Here is a 13,892-nt window from a genome sequence, read left to right as displayed (position 1 = left end):
TAACAAGGTTAACTAAAACAAAAAATAAATTGTTAACAATTAAGAAGAAGCTCGACCGACAGGGATGATTGAAGGAGAGAAATTCTATTTCTTTGTAAATATGTATTTTTTTTATTTATTTTTAAAATATTTGTTTCTAAAAGCATTATAATTTTCTTTGTTTATATATTTTTTTTAAGAAAGACACGTTTAATATAAAGATATATTTTTTTACGTTGTTTTACGTTATCTTGGGAGGGAATCTAATTGTATTTTCCAAAAAATTATTTTTTTTTTTAATCAAAATAATTTAAATTCGTAAAGATATATTTTTTCCAAGAATATGATAATAATAAAGATTATATATAGGAAGGATCACAATATATATATTTTTTAATTTTTTATTAATTTTCTATTGTTTTATTTTTATTTTTTTTTATAAATAAATACTGTTTTATTTAATTTTTAGGTAGTTTGTAGTTTTTCTGTATTAAAAATGTTGAAATTTGAGCGACCCATGACAGTTAACAACTACAAATAAATATTGCTCGATAAAATATAAAGCATTTTTTTGGTCAAGTAGGTCTTCATCTACTTAAAACAAGTTAAAAGGTCTACTTTACGACTAACTTTACTGTTAAAACATCAATATCTCTACTCTTTGAGCGTGATAATAATCATAATAGTAATTTTCTCTTCCTATTTTTCTCTTATAATTATTTTTTTTCTCTCTGATATATTTATTAGTTAAAGTGTAATTATGAATTTTTTTCACTTTATTTCTTTTTCCGTCGTTTTCTGACTTTGACACAGCCGCATCAATCCGGAAATAATCAATAATAATGTATATTTGCACAGAACAGTTACCTAAATGAGTGGCGGAAAAAAAAGTGTAACAGCACGATATGAAATTGCAATCAATTATCATATCAGACAATAGACGCGTTTGTGCTAAAAATGGAACAAAATGCGAAAAATCGAGGGAGGGGATCGAAAAAAGTGATAAAATTGGATTGCATTCGTTCTTTACTTTTTTCCGTCTTTACAACACTCAAGGACTACTTTTCACATACTTTTCCGATTAAAAGTTAGTTTTTTCCATTTTTTCTTTTACGTTAAGGTAACACCCAGTGTGCTCATTATTATTATTATTCGATATCGGATAATGATGTTACCTTAACAAAGTAACGATTATCGCTTTTTCTTGCTATTTTTACTTAATTTACGTTTCTTGGTAATCATTTCGTATAATACTTCGAGGCCCTCGTTCAGGCCTTCGCCCGTGACGGCGCACGACGATTGCACGTGATACATTTTCAGTGGCATGCCGGAGGGGGAGCTTTGTTGTTGTTGTTGCGCTGCGGCGGCGGCAGCAGCTGCCTGACTTAGTTGCGTTGACGACGTGGAGGATGAGGCACCGGTGCAATTGCTGCTACTCACGACGGGCGCCGCAAACGTTAATTCATGTAAACCTAAGAGTTTTTCGATTTCTTTGGGATCCAATGCACCGGGCAAATCTTGCTTGTTGGCCAAGACTAGAACGGGTACACCTGAAAACACGAGATTTTTATCAGTTAATCGAGTTTTTTTTTGTTACAAAGAGCAACGGGTTTGATGAGTGAGCATTAACTGGTCAAAAACATGACTTTCTATTAACTTTCGATAGATGACCTTTTGATAAAATAAAATTTCTAACATATTTTTTTTTGTGAATAGAGATATTTAAAGCTATTTTTTGTGTCTGTCTGTAACAAACCAAATTTTTAAATAAAAAAAAATAAATTAAAAAAAAAAATTAATTTAATTTTGTAAAATTTTATCAAAAATTTAAATTTTTGAAAATTTTTTATTAATTTTTTTTTTATTTTTAATTAAAATTTTTTAAAATAATAAATTATTAAATAATATGAAATAAAAAAAATTATTTCTCAAAACAAGAAATAAAACTCAATAAAAAATGAATTAAAAATCGATTTTTTAGCTTTAAAATTTTTTTACTAAATTTTTTTGCTTAAAAACAAAATTTCTCAAAATTATTTGATTTATTTTTTAAAGAATAAAAATTTAGTTAATTAAAAAAAATAAAATTAGCTTCATTTTTAAAGTTTTACTTCTTATTATTAAAAAAAAGATAAAAAATAGAATTAAAATTATAGATTTTTAAATAAATCTTTTAAAGTTTTATAAATTTAGAAAATTTTTAATAAAATAATTAAAAAAAAAAAATAAAATCTTAAGTTTTTGACCAAAAATAAGAATTTTTCTGAAGTTTTTTTTAAATAAAAACTATAAAGATTTTTTTATTTTAAAATTATTTATAAAAAAATTGAACAATTTTCAAATTTAAAGTTTATTGGAATAAATTTTGAATTTTTATAAAAAAAATAATAAATTTTCCAAAATATTATTTTTTCTGAAAATTTTTTAAAGACACTGTCAAAAAAATTAATTTTTTTGTGTTTGAAAATTTTTTTTTATAAAATTAGCTTAAATTTTTTTTCGGTTTTAAAAAAAATTAAAACATTCAAATAAAATTTTAAATTTTTCACTAAAACTCCCCTTGAAAAGCAAAAATTATTAAATTTTTGACGGAATAAAGTTATAAAAATCCGCTAAAGCCTCATTAAAAATTTCTCGTAATTGCTCTTTGCCCCCAAAGTTCACTATCGGTCATTTTACAGGAAATTAATTTAAACTCACCTATATTTTCTGGACACTTTGCTGTTCGCATTAACTCCATCTTCGCTTCCTCTATTCGCTCGGTGTCGACAGAGTCAACGACAAACACGATGCCATCGGTACATCTGTTGTTGAGTCGCAGATTACAAAAGAAAAAAAAGAAAGAATTACGGCATGAAAATGAATGCAATAACAACAACAAAGGAACGAGCGCACATTAGTATAATACTCGCATAAAATAAAAATAAATATTTACTCGGATAAAAAAGTTAAGAAGCACTTGCAACATCATCATCACCATTTGCGAGAACGGAAAATGTTGAAAAAAAAAAGAAATTTTTTCTTACCGTGTGTAACTTCGCCATAAGGGTCGTAGCTTTTCTTGCCCGCCCACGTCCCATACCAAGAATGAGACACCTTTGGCTTTGCCAACGCCGCGCACTTTTTCACAATTAAAACCTATCGTCGGAACTGTATTGAGATATTGGTCAAACTTGAGTCTGCGGAAGAAGAAAAAAAAAGGTAAAAATTTCTTTTAATCGTTTCCTCTTGACAATTTCACTCCATAACGAGCCAGAAAAGAGCAGAAGAACGAGTGACAGGTGTAATCAAACATAATTATTTTATTACTTTTGTTTGCTTTTTACTGTAAAAAATTCATGTCTCGGAAGAAAAAATATTCGCGAGACATAAAATAATAGAAGAAAATTTTCAGAATATGCATTGGGGCAAAATTTTTAAAATATTTATTGGGGCAAAAATTTAAAATGTGCATCGGGACAAAATTTTAGAATTTTTATTGGAGCCAAAATTTAAAAATGTTTTTTGTTTAAAATTTCAGATTTTGCATTGGGGCGAAATTTTTAGAATGTACAATGGGGCATTTCATCCCAATACATATTACAAAATTTTACCCCAATGCATATTACAAAATTTTACCCCAAAGCACATTCTAAAATTGTGGCCCATTGAAAATTCTAAAAATTTGTCCCAATGTTCAGGTTGAAACTTTACCCCAATGCACATTCTGAAATTTTGCCCTAATGCACAATTTAAAAATTTTGCCCCAATTTACATTCAAAAATTTTATCCCAATGCATATTCTAAAAATTTTGCCCCAATGTACAATCTTTTTGTTGTTTTCTACCAAATTTATTTTCATGTCTTTGTAATATTTTAACTTGCGAGACATGAATTTCCTACAGTTTACAACTCGTCAAGATAACGAACAAAATTGAGTAATTACCTGTATAAAACTGTTGTTTTGCCTGCACTGTCTAAGCCGAGCATTACAATGTGGAGAGTGCCCTAAAAAGACAAAAATAACAAGAAATCGTTAGAAAAGAGATGAGAATGTGATATCTGTAACTCGTTTATTTTTTTTTTCATTTCGTAATAATCGGTGTCTCGTGTCGTGTTTCAGCCACAAAAGATTACTGCATTCCAGTTGCATGCACCGCTCAACGTTCGCTCGAAAAACACAAAAAAGACGTTTTCTGTTACATTCTTTACACATTCCAGATTATTGTCATAAAGTTAAAGTAATAAAGTGCATTACGAAATGACATTTTTTTTGTATGAGAAGGTGGATTTTTTTTTTTATTAAAATAGATAGTTAGACGATCCTTTTTAATCTTCATTTAGTTGGGAGTAGGCATGTAGGTAAAATTCTTTCTGGAGAAAATGGGATTAAATACTTTTTGTTGATTGAAAGGAGAAACCGACAAAGTTAAAATATTTGAAAGACATGAAAATTGAGACAAATTTAAGCTTGTTAGTGAAGAAATTCAAAAAAAAATTAAAAGATTTTGTTAATTTTAACATTTGACAACTCAAAATTTTAAATAAAAAAAATATTTTTTTTAAATAATTAATTTTTTTTTGTTTTAAATTTTATTAAAATTTAAAATAAAATATTATTTTTTTTTTAAATTATTTTTTTGATTAAAAGTTTAATTAATTTTAATTAAAAAAATTATTTTATTAATTTTTTTTTAAATTTAATTTTAATTTTTGTTAAAAAGTTGAATTTTTTAAAATTAAAAAAAAATATATTTTTTCCATTTTTTTTAAATTTATAAAAATATAAAAAGTAGCAATAAAATAATTCCTCAAAGACCTCCCAACCTTTTTTCGTGATAACTACTATTTTCCCTTCAGCATTTTCAGCGAATTTCTCATAATTTTACGCAAATTTACAAAGAATGCAACTGTACGGTCCATTAGCTAGCAACATCGCATAAATAAGCGAAACACACAAAGAAAGCTATGAAAATGGATATCCAAAGGAGAAAGAATGTAAAAAGAGAACGGTATCAGAATAATATCATAAAATATATCTTTCTTTAATGTTTCTTTCTAAGCTTATTTAATTCTTTTTCTTTTCTTCTAGTTTTCTGTTGCTTTGGGAGAAAACGAGAAGACGAAACGGTAACGGAACAACAAAAAAGGCAAAAATCAATGATGTAGGTGTTGTTATAGACTTCATTAAGGCGGACTCATTATCTTGTCATTAATTTGATTCTTTTTGAGTGGGAGCCAAGAGCCGCCTAATTATTCAATTTCACAGAAATTTCAACTTTTATTAAAGGTTTAAAGAACAAAATTCTTCAAAATAGTCTGTAAAAAATTAAAAAAGCTTCAAGCTTTATATATTTTTTTTTTAAATAAAATTTTTTAAAATTTTATTTTTTTTTAAATTAATTTTTTTAAATTAATTTTTTTTAAATTAAATTTTTTAAAATTATTTTTTTTATTAAATTTTTCAAATTAAATTATTTGAATTAATTTTTTTTTTTAATTTTTTTCTTTAAATAAAATTTTTAAAATAAATTTTTTTAAATTTTTTAAATAATTTTTAAATTTTTTAAAATTAATTTTTAAATTAAATTTTTAAATTAAATTTTTAAATTTTTTTTAAATTAAATTTTTTTAAATTTTTAAATTAATTTTTATTAATTTTTAAATTAAGTTTAATTAATTTTTAAATTTTAAATTAATTTTTTTTTAAATTTTTAAATTAAATTTTTTTAATTAATTTTTTTTAAATTAAATTTTTAAGTTAAATTTTTTAAATAAAATTAATTTTTTTAATTAAATTTATTTTTTAAAATTAATTAAATTTTTTTAATTAATTTTTTTTTAAATTAAATTTTTTTAATTTAAAATTTTTAATTAAATTTTTTAAATTAAATTTTTAAAATAATTTTATGAATTAAATTTTCAAATTAAATTTTTAATGAAATTTTTATTTTAGGTTGACAAGATTTTGGACTCTCGAGGAGATTTTTTTTCAATACGAGTCTGAAAAGAAAATCAAAAGCAGCTTAAAAAAATTAAAATTTTACTAATTAATCCAAACCAAGCAAAAAACTTTTCGATTTTCAGGTCAACAAAGGATCTTTTGGAGCAAAAATTTTCAAAATTAACCAAAAATTAAAGTTTGTTAAATCCAACTTTAAATTTTTTCCTTTTAAAAAAAATTGAAACCAAGCAAACAAACTTAAGAAAGTCTCAAAAATTCAGCAAATTGAATCAATTATATGAAATTTCTTGCAAAATAACAATCAAAATGCATTTATTTCCGATCTATTTCATCCATTATTCATAAATGTTCTGTCTGCCACTGCAATTGCGAGACAACTATGGAATTAAATTATTATTAGATAAGAAACTTGTTTATTTATTTGTCATCAATGGCACAAACATGTTTACAATTGGCATAGTAACATAAACCGAGCGACTTTCGTAAAGTGGAAAGCTAATTCCTCTCATTGTTGTTTTTTTTGTTGTTTATTGATAATGTTCTAAGACGTTTCGGTTGATAACGCCCTGATACTGCGTGTAAGCCGTTGAAGTGCCTGCTAAGGCGATAAATTGTTCGGCAATTTCCACAGCAACGCGAATTTGTGCTTCCTTCGTGCTGGCACCCAAATGCGGGGTAGCAACGACTTTCGGATGTTTGATCAGCTGATGCAAAAACTCACTTTTGGGGGGTTCTTCGGTGAAAACATCTAGAGCAGCGCCGGCACATTGTCCCGATTCAAGAGCTTCAAAGAGAGCTTTTTCATCGACAATTCCGCCACGAGCGACATTCACGACTTTCACACCTTTCTTGCACTTTTTGAGACTTTCTGTGCCAACGAGGCCTCTTGTGCTCGGAATCAGGGGTGTGTGAACCGTAATGTAATCCGCTAAGGGCCAAATTTGTTCCAACTCCATTTTTTCAATGCCAGCCGCTTTGGCATCAGCTTCTGAGGTGATTGGATCGTAACCGATGACTCTCATGCCAAAAGCACGCAATCGCAAGGCAACTTCACGCCCGATGCGACCCAAGCCAAGAACTGCTAAAGTTTTTCCGTATAACTCACTTCCAGAGTACAATTTTCTGTCCCACTTGCCTTGTTTCATGCTCTCGGCTGCCGGGCAAACAGGACGAGCCAAACTACAAACGAGCATGCAAGTCAATTCGCAAGCCGAGATGGAATTTCCGCCCGGGGCGTTCAGTACGACGACATTATTTTTCGTGGCGGCATCCACGTTGATGTTATCGACGCCAGCGCCAGCACGCCCAACAGCTTTTAACGCTCCGGCGCCCGCATTCAAGACATTTTCCGTGACTTTGGTGTCGGAACGCACGATTAACGCATCGTAGTTACGGACTTCCTTGCATAACTCACTTTCGGGCAATTTTAATTTGTAATCCACTTGAACGCCGTTCGCTTTTAGCAACGCAACGCATGATTCATCGACAGCATCGCAAACCAACACTTTCTTAATAGCTACTTTAACCGGCATGATTTTACTTTTTTTTATTATTTTTTTTTATCAATTAACGTAAAAAAAATGTGAAACTCGTTGCGTTAATTTTTTTCTTTATTATTTATGGGGGAAACTTTGAAGACAACGACCGTCTCGCAAGAAATTCACTGTGAATCTGCGATAATTGCCTGACTGCAGCGACGTTGTCAGTTTGTGCATGTATAGGTCACAATCCAGTTTAGAATCTCAAATACGACACAAACGAAAGTGTATTTTTTGCACTACGTTAGTAGTTGACGTTGCATGTGTATTGATGAGACCATTGAACTGGACAGCAACTACGTAAGTACTGGAGAGCACAACAACAAACAAACAGGCCAATTTTGAATATTAAACCGAAAATCAGTGATAAGAATGAAAACTTTCTCTCTCTCATTTTTTTTCTTCGTGTTGTTGTTGTGTTAAATTTGTATTATTATTTTTATAGGCGTTGCTGTTACTGATTGTCTGTACTTTGTACTTATTTTCATAATTTTAAAAGAAAGAAAGAGTTTTGCAAAAAATAAAAACATAAACAAGTGAGAGACGTGATCTTTGGACTTTTACCGTTAGAGATTTGAAAAAAAAGTTCTATGAGTTAAGGGGTTATGTCGCTAACGAAAAAATTTGACAACTGCTGATTTTGACAGGTGAAATTTGAAAAAAAAAATTAAATCTGTCAAAAAACTTTTTAAGGTTTAAAATTTACTGAAAATGAACTTTAAAAGTAAATTTTTAAAAATCAAATTTTGGATTCTTTTAAAATTTGACAGTTTTAAAAATTTTTAAAAAAAAAGTTAGGTTTTCTTGAAAAATAATTTTATTCAAAAATTTTAAGTTTTAAAACTAAAATGATATATTTGTCATTTTTTCTAAGAATTTGACGGTCTTGGAAAAAGTGCGGGAACCTACGAACCTTGTTCCCGGAAAATTTTCAAAAATCATAAAAAAATTTTGACTTTTTAGGAGAAAAATGGGAAAACTTTATGATTTGAAAATTAAAATTTGTAGAATTACCTTAAAAATGTATAAAATTGACTTAATTTAGGATTTTTTCATTATATTGGGGTAAATATAATTTTGGGAAATGAGTTTGTTTCCCGGGAAAAATAAACTTTTTCCATTTCTAGAATTTGACAGGCATATGTTAATATTTAAAAAATTTTAAACATTTCTGAATACTATTTTCTGTAATTTTAAGGAATTCAATTTTGACACCTGTCAAAATGACAAACGTCACTTTTTGAAAAATTTCATTATTTTTTAACTGAGATTTTTTAAACAATTTAAATTTATTTTTAAATTAATTTAACAATTTTTCAATAATTTTTTGAACCAATTATATATTCAAAAATTTTATTTTTTTTATAACTTATATCTTTTATAGAGATTTAAAAAAATATTATTTTAGTTTTTAAATTATATATTTATGTTTTATTTATTTTATGAACGAAATAAATATAGAAAAAAAAATGTTTTTTTTAAATAAATTTGAATTTTTGAGCCGAAATTAGAAGAATATCTTGCAAAATTTCATTAAAAGTAAAAAAATATTTTTTTTTTAAATTTTAATCTTTAATTTATCAATAATTAATTAATTATTAATCATTAAGTAAAATGACAAGTATGAAAAATTTCACATCTGTCAAAATGACTTTTGTCACTTAGTTTGTCAAAAATTACATTTTAAATTTAAAAGTCAAGCTAAAAACTAATTATTTAGCATTAAATTGTGAATTTTTTTCCTCTCTAATAATTTCTTGAATTTTTCTGTTAAAATCAAAACTGTTAAAAAATTCATTAAAAATTTCTATTTGATGAAATTAATATCAATAACCAACAAAAATACTATTTATAGCTCAAAATTCAGGTCACAGGTGCAAAAACTTCTTAAAAATTCAATAAAACATTTCTTTCGTAAATCCTTTCTGATCCGCTTCAAACATTTTATTAACCAGATTATTGCACGTGACTTGTCAAAAAGTATCACAATACCAAGAAAAATCGCTTCGTTACCAAAACAAAAAAAAAAGTTTTTATGCCATCCTGTAAACTCGATATTTCTGCATTTTTTTGCGTTGTCGTCGTCGACATCGTTGTCTTCTTCATTATCTATTTAGTTATATTTTTTCGATTCTTTCTTTCCACACTGTTTATTAGCTTCGTGATTTGGCAAACTACCGGCCATATTTTCAATCTTTTTTTTTTTTTTTTGTACAAATACATTTAATATCAATTATGCGACGTGCGTGTATTCGTATTTCTTCTGTCTGAAATTTTTAAAAATTATGCTGGTCGCATTTTTCTTTATATTTTTTTTTTTATGAAATGTCTGTTAGTTAAATTCGATTGAAAATAAAAAAAATAGCCCGGAAGTCGATTATTGTTTGTTTCTTTTTTTTTCGTTTTCGAAGAACTCGGAATAATTAGTTTTCTAGCCTCCAGCGAAATCGATATAAAAAGTGTTAATTTTATTGCTGATTCGATCTTTCTTTTCTTCTCGATTTTTATTATGAAAAGTGAGACAATTGACAAATAAGCTATTTACGAATTCAATCGATCTTTTGTGTTCTATTCAAATTATTTATTCGTTCTGTTCCCACAAAAAAAATCCACGAAAAACTTCATGCATACAAAATCGACATGCCACACACAATAACTTAGCGTCATAAATTAAAGATACAAAGAATTTTTTAAATAACACAAAAACGCATCATTTATATCGAGACAATCAACGTCGTCGTCAATAATGATGTAAGAAGAGGAATGAATGAGGAACGAGACGAAAGCGCGGTAACGTTCGAAAGTCGTGACAAACGAACTAACTTAGCACCACTCCAATAATCAACAAAAGTATATTTTTGAGCACGATTCACATCCCACTAATAATTTTCATTCATTTTTTTTTTCATCCATAAAAAAAATTTGAATTTTTGTTTAAGAGAAGCACTTACCTGAGTTGATGCAAGTTCAAGGAGATTTCCACCGTTTTTCCCCATTTGTGCTCCCATTGTGACAGCATTACTAAATTATATTGTCGCCGCCAATTATTGCTCAACAATTTTTTACGGCGACACTTACTTTAGGCCTGAAATTAAGAGAAAAGGAGTGTTGTTATGCTTATGAAGCAAGCATCATCTTACTCGAAACGGAAAAAAATATTGCTCTTTATATTTATTGTTATGATTATATAAACAAAAAAAAAGTACGTTAAAAGTTTATTTATTCAGACGAGCAGTACATGTGTGGCGTGGCAGAAACAATGGCGAATGTGTGTTTTTATTATTTTACATCGAAAGACACACTACACACATGACTCTTTCTATCTATTTAGCAGCCAGCATCTGAATCACAAATGAGATGTTGTTGTTGCGGCAGATGAACAGATAACGGGGATGGAAATTTTGTAGTTGAAGAGTTGCCGGTTTGATCATCAAAGTACCTTCTCTCGAGTAACAGACACATTTGAGGAGGGATAGGGACAGAATCCAGAATATAGGTTTTAAAAGAAATATAGGTAGAAAATTTCATTGTTTTTCTGAATGATCTTTGGTTTAAAAATTTCTAAAAGGATTTAAGAAGTTTTGGTAAGGTTAAATTTGTGCCCCCCTGATTTGTATCTATAGGTCACGTATATTCTGTACGTATCAAGATCCCCCTGAAATGTTTCATTCCGTAACTCGAGAGGTACTTGGATGATAACTTGAATCTCGAACTTTGTAACCAATTAACTGACAATCAGGTCTAAGGCTATAAAGACTTTTTCAACAGCTTTAAGGCCTATTTTAAACAATTTTGTTCTACAGAATAATCGGGGCCTTATTAGCCTACCTGTGAATTCGCCACTGTTTGTAACTAGTAAAATTTTCAAAAGTTCAAGTTCAGTTTAAAATTTCGAAACAAAATTCATCAATCAGTTCTTTTATATTTCAAAAGTTTTTTGAAAGGCTTGTAGCTCTCTTTTAAATCCATTTAATTAGCAATGAAAGTCCATATAGATGTGTTCTATTGTTCAATGAGGTTCACCACAGTTATGTTCCATTTAATTTGTGTCATTCAACTTTAGTGTTTGTAATAAATATAGAACCTTATTTATTCAAATCAAGATTCTCGACCCATTCTTGGGCTTCCTCGACACTTCTACGATATGACTATGAAAACTCAATCAATTAATTAAACAATCGCTTTATTCTTCCAAAATTATCCAGAATATCTCCAGTACGTCTATCTTCTTTTCTCTCTGCCACAAAAGTGACATCTCTCCCCTGTAACCGATGATTTTATTTTTATCTTTTGTTGTTGATATTGTCATCATTGTAAATTAAAAGTAAACTTTTGATTCTATTTTATTTAGACCTCTTGAAACTTGAATCTGACTCTTTTATCATGAAACTTATTCTATAAAATAAAATTAGTTCAATAATTTTTAAGATAATTCTCCAAATTTCGTTAAGTACTTTACTTTACGTCTTGTTACTTTTTAAATCCGAAAATTCAATGTTTTTATATTATATTTTATATTCTCTATCGTCTCTGAGATCTTCAAATTATTCAATTGCTTTTCACTTTTTCTGATGAAACTTTTGAAATTCAGTCAGGAATGTTTGTTAAAGTCACAATTCCACAAAATTTTTCATCATAAAGAATTAAAATAATTCTCTTAGGGGGGAATTTTATTCACAATGAACCATTATAACTTTTCATAAAATATAAAAATTGAATCATTAATCTTCCAATTAAATCGTAAATAGCTTTAAATCACTTTTTCTTTTTTTTTTGTAAGGTAATGCACACCACCTGCATACCTTCTCTCCATAACCATCCATGCATTGTTCCTAATTATTTCCGGTTCTCAGTTCCGACTCACGGGCCCCCCTACGTCGCATTATGACTTTGTTCACTGTTTCTGCTCTTACTTATTGCGAGTTTTAAATACTCCGAGAGTTCATTTATTTTAACTACTATTTGTTTTCACATATGTGCCGAGATAAATTTGCTGGAAAAAATGTAAATTTCGGGCTTTTTAGTTTCAATTTCACTTGTTGTTTCCGTCAAGTTTTGTCTTTTGTTCGATTTTGTCATAACTGAGATTGCTCAAGTTGCTTCCAAGAAGATTATTTCATCATTTTTCATAAATAAAACATTGCCATTAGTAAAGACACAATGACGCGTTTTGTTTTTTTTTTTTGTAGCTAAACGAGAAAAAACGCGGATAAAAAAGTTTTAGATTAATAAAATGAATGATCATTGCTTTATGATACACATGAGAGTCGGCAACGGTCCGTTGATGTTTGTAAATAATGACCGTTCATCGTCATCGTGCTCACTTTGGTCGTTCACGAGCATTCATAAATCGGTAACCAAGGGCATAATAATAATCGCGAGCGATCGAGCGACTGAATGAACGAAACTTTTGACTAAAAGGGAGACTGCGATGATGATTCAAAGCTATTTTTGGTCATTTTCGATTTCACTTGCGCGACTTGCACAAAACTGGTATGAGCTGGAATTGCATTCGTAGAATCTCATTTTTAATGATTTTTACTTTTTTTATTATTAATTTCACTCACTCTTGAGATTCAATAGAGATCCATTGTTATGATTTTTTTTTTGTTCAAAATTGTAACATCACAACTGAGAGCACATATTGTATTAATAATATTGCTTGCAAAATACCTGTGAACGAGTCGCAGTCGTCTTCTTTCTATGCAGGTACCTTTATTATTATTTTTTTGTATGAATGAAATTTTTTCCATTGAACTTTATGATGTGTTGTAAAGATTTTTTTTGCATTTATTTTACCTGAGGAGACATTTTCCCACAACAAAAGTTTTGTTCGCAACAAAAATATGAAAGGGACTCGCAGAAGTAATCAATTATTACTTTATTATTATTTTTATTCACGATAAGATTTTTTTTGTAGGCACTTTTTTTTACTGATTTTGTGCATGAGAGAAATTTTTCACATATTTTTTTTCGTGTGTTGTTATTATTAATGTTTAATGTTAATAAACTCTATTTATGTAGGTCATTCAATGGAACATTATGAATATTTTTTTTCGTAATATTTTCGCTCCCTAATTTTTACGATTAAATTGCACTTGTTGCCAGATAAGTTACGTACCCTAATTTGGATTTGTTAAAGCTATGGACACTTGGGTAATCCTATTGTATCGTCATGTTGAATTAAAATGTTTATTTTCTATTTTTTAAAGAATAAAATGTTTTTCGAAGCACTTTGCACTCTGCGATACTCTCGTAAATAATGAATATCTGAAGAGAGTGAAGTTTGAATTGACAGTACCTGCAATTGAAGGTATGGCGTGGTTTTGAATTAGGGGAATTATAGGTAGAATGTGTCGCCGCACAGTGGGCTGTAGAAGATTTTTTTTATTCATAATTTTTTTAATTTTATTTTATTCAGCAGTTCTGGC

The 13,892-nt window shown here is 28.3% G+C and overlaps 2 protein-coding genes across 5 annotated transcripts; both read right to left on the bottom strand.

The window, feature by feature from the left end:
* Positions 1-429: 429 nt before the first annotated feature.
* LOC134833722 (ADP-ribosylation factor-like protein 4C) lies at positions 430-13,720 on the bottom strand. 4 transcript variants are annotated; one of them, XM_063848142.1, is made up of 6 exons: positions 13,583-13,720; positions 10,413-10,546; positions 3,905-3,966; positions 3,006-3,158; positions 2,680-2,783; positions 430-1,529 (listed from the first exon to the last, which is right to left on the bottom strand). In XM_063848142.1, the coding sequence occupies exons 2-6, from the start codon at positions 10,467-10,469 to the stop codon at positions 1,171-1,173; spliced, it is 735 nt and encodes a 244-aa protein (XP_063704212.1). In that variant the 5' UTR covers positions 10,470-10,546; positions 13,583-13,720; the 3' UTR covers positions 430-1,170. The 4 variants fall into 4 exon arrangements, with proteins under 4 accessions (XP_063704212.1, XP_063704214.1, XP_063704213.1 ...); XM_063848144.1 differs by lacking the exon at positions 13,583-13,720 and adding an exon at positions 13,261-13,429; XM_063848143.1 differs by lacking the exon at positions 13,583-13,720 and adding an exon at positions 13,135-13,155.
* On the bottom strand, positions 6,432-7,607 carry LOC134834533 (D-3-phosphoglycerate dehydrogenase). The gene has a single exon (XM_063849249.1). It carries the CDS (start codon positions 7,453-7,455, stop codon positions 6,451-6,453), a length of 1,005 nt encoding a protein of 334 aa, XP_063705319.1. The 5' UTR covers positions 7,456-7,607; the 3' UTR covers positions 6,432-6,450.
* Positions 13,721-13,892: the final 172 nt, after the last annotated feature.

The sequence above is a fragment of the Culicoides brevitarsis genome, chromosome 3, assembly GCF_036172545.1.
Source record: "Culicoides brevitarsis isolate CSIRO-B50_1 chromosome 3, AGI_CSIRO_Cbre_v1, whole genome shotgun sequence".
NCBI lineage: Eukaryota > Metazoa > Arthropoda > Insecta > Diptera > Ceratopogonidae > Culicoides > Culicoides brevitarsis.
This window is presented reverse-complemented; position numbering and strand designations above follow the sequence as displayed.

Bases quoted from the DNA above. Each gene is read 5' to 3' on its own strand.
- LOC134834533 (XM_063849249.1), bottom strand. From the start codon at position 7,455: ATGCCGGTTAAAGTAGCTATTAAGAAAGTGTTGGTTTGCGATGCTGTC.
- LOC134833722 (XM_063848142.1), bottom strand. From the start codon at position 10,469: ATGGGAGCACAAATGGGGAAAAACGGTGGAAATCTCCTTGAACTTGCA. The intron at 3,967-10,412 runs GTAAGTGCTTCT...TTGTCTTTTTAG, and splicing joins TTGAACTTGCATCAACTCAG to GGCACTCTCCACATTGTAAT. The intron at 1,530-2,679 runs GTGAGTTTAAAT...TCGTGTTTTCAG, and splicing joins AAAGTGTCCAGAAAATATAG to GTGTACCCGTTCTAGTCTTG.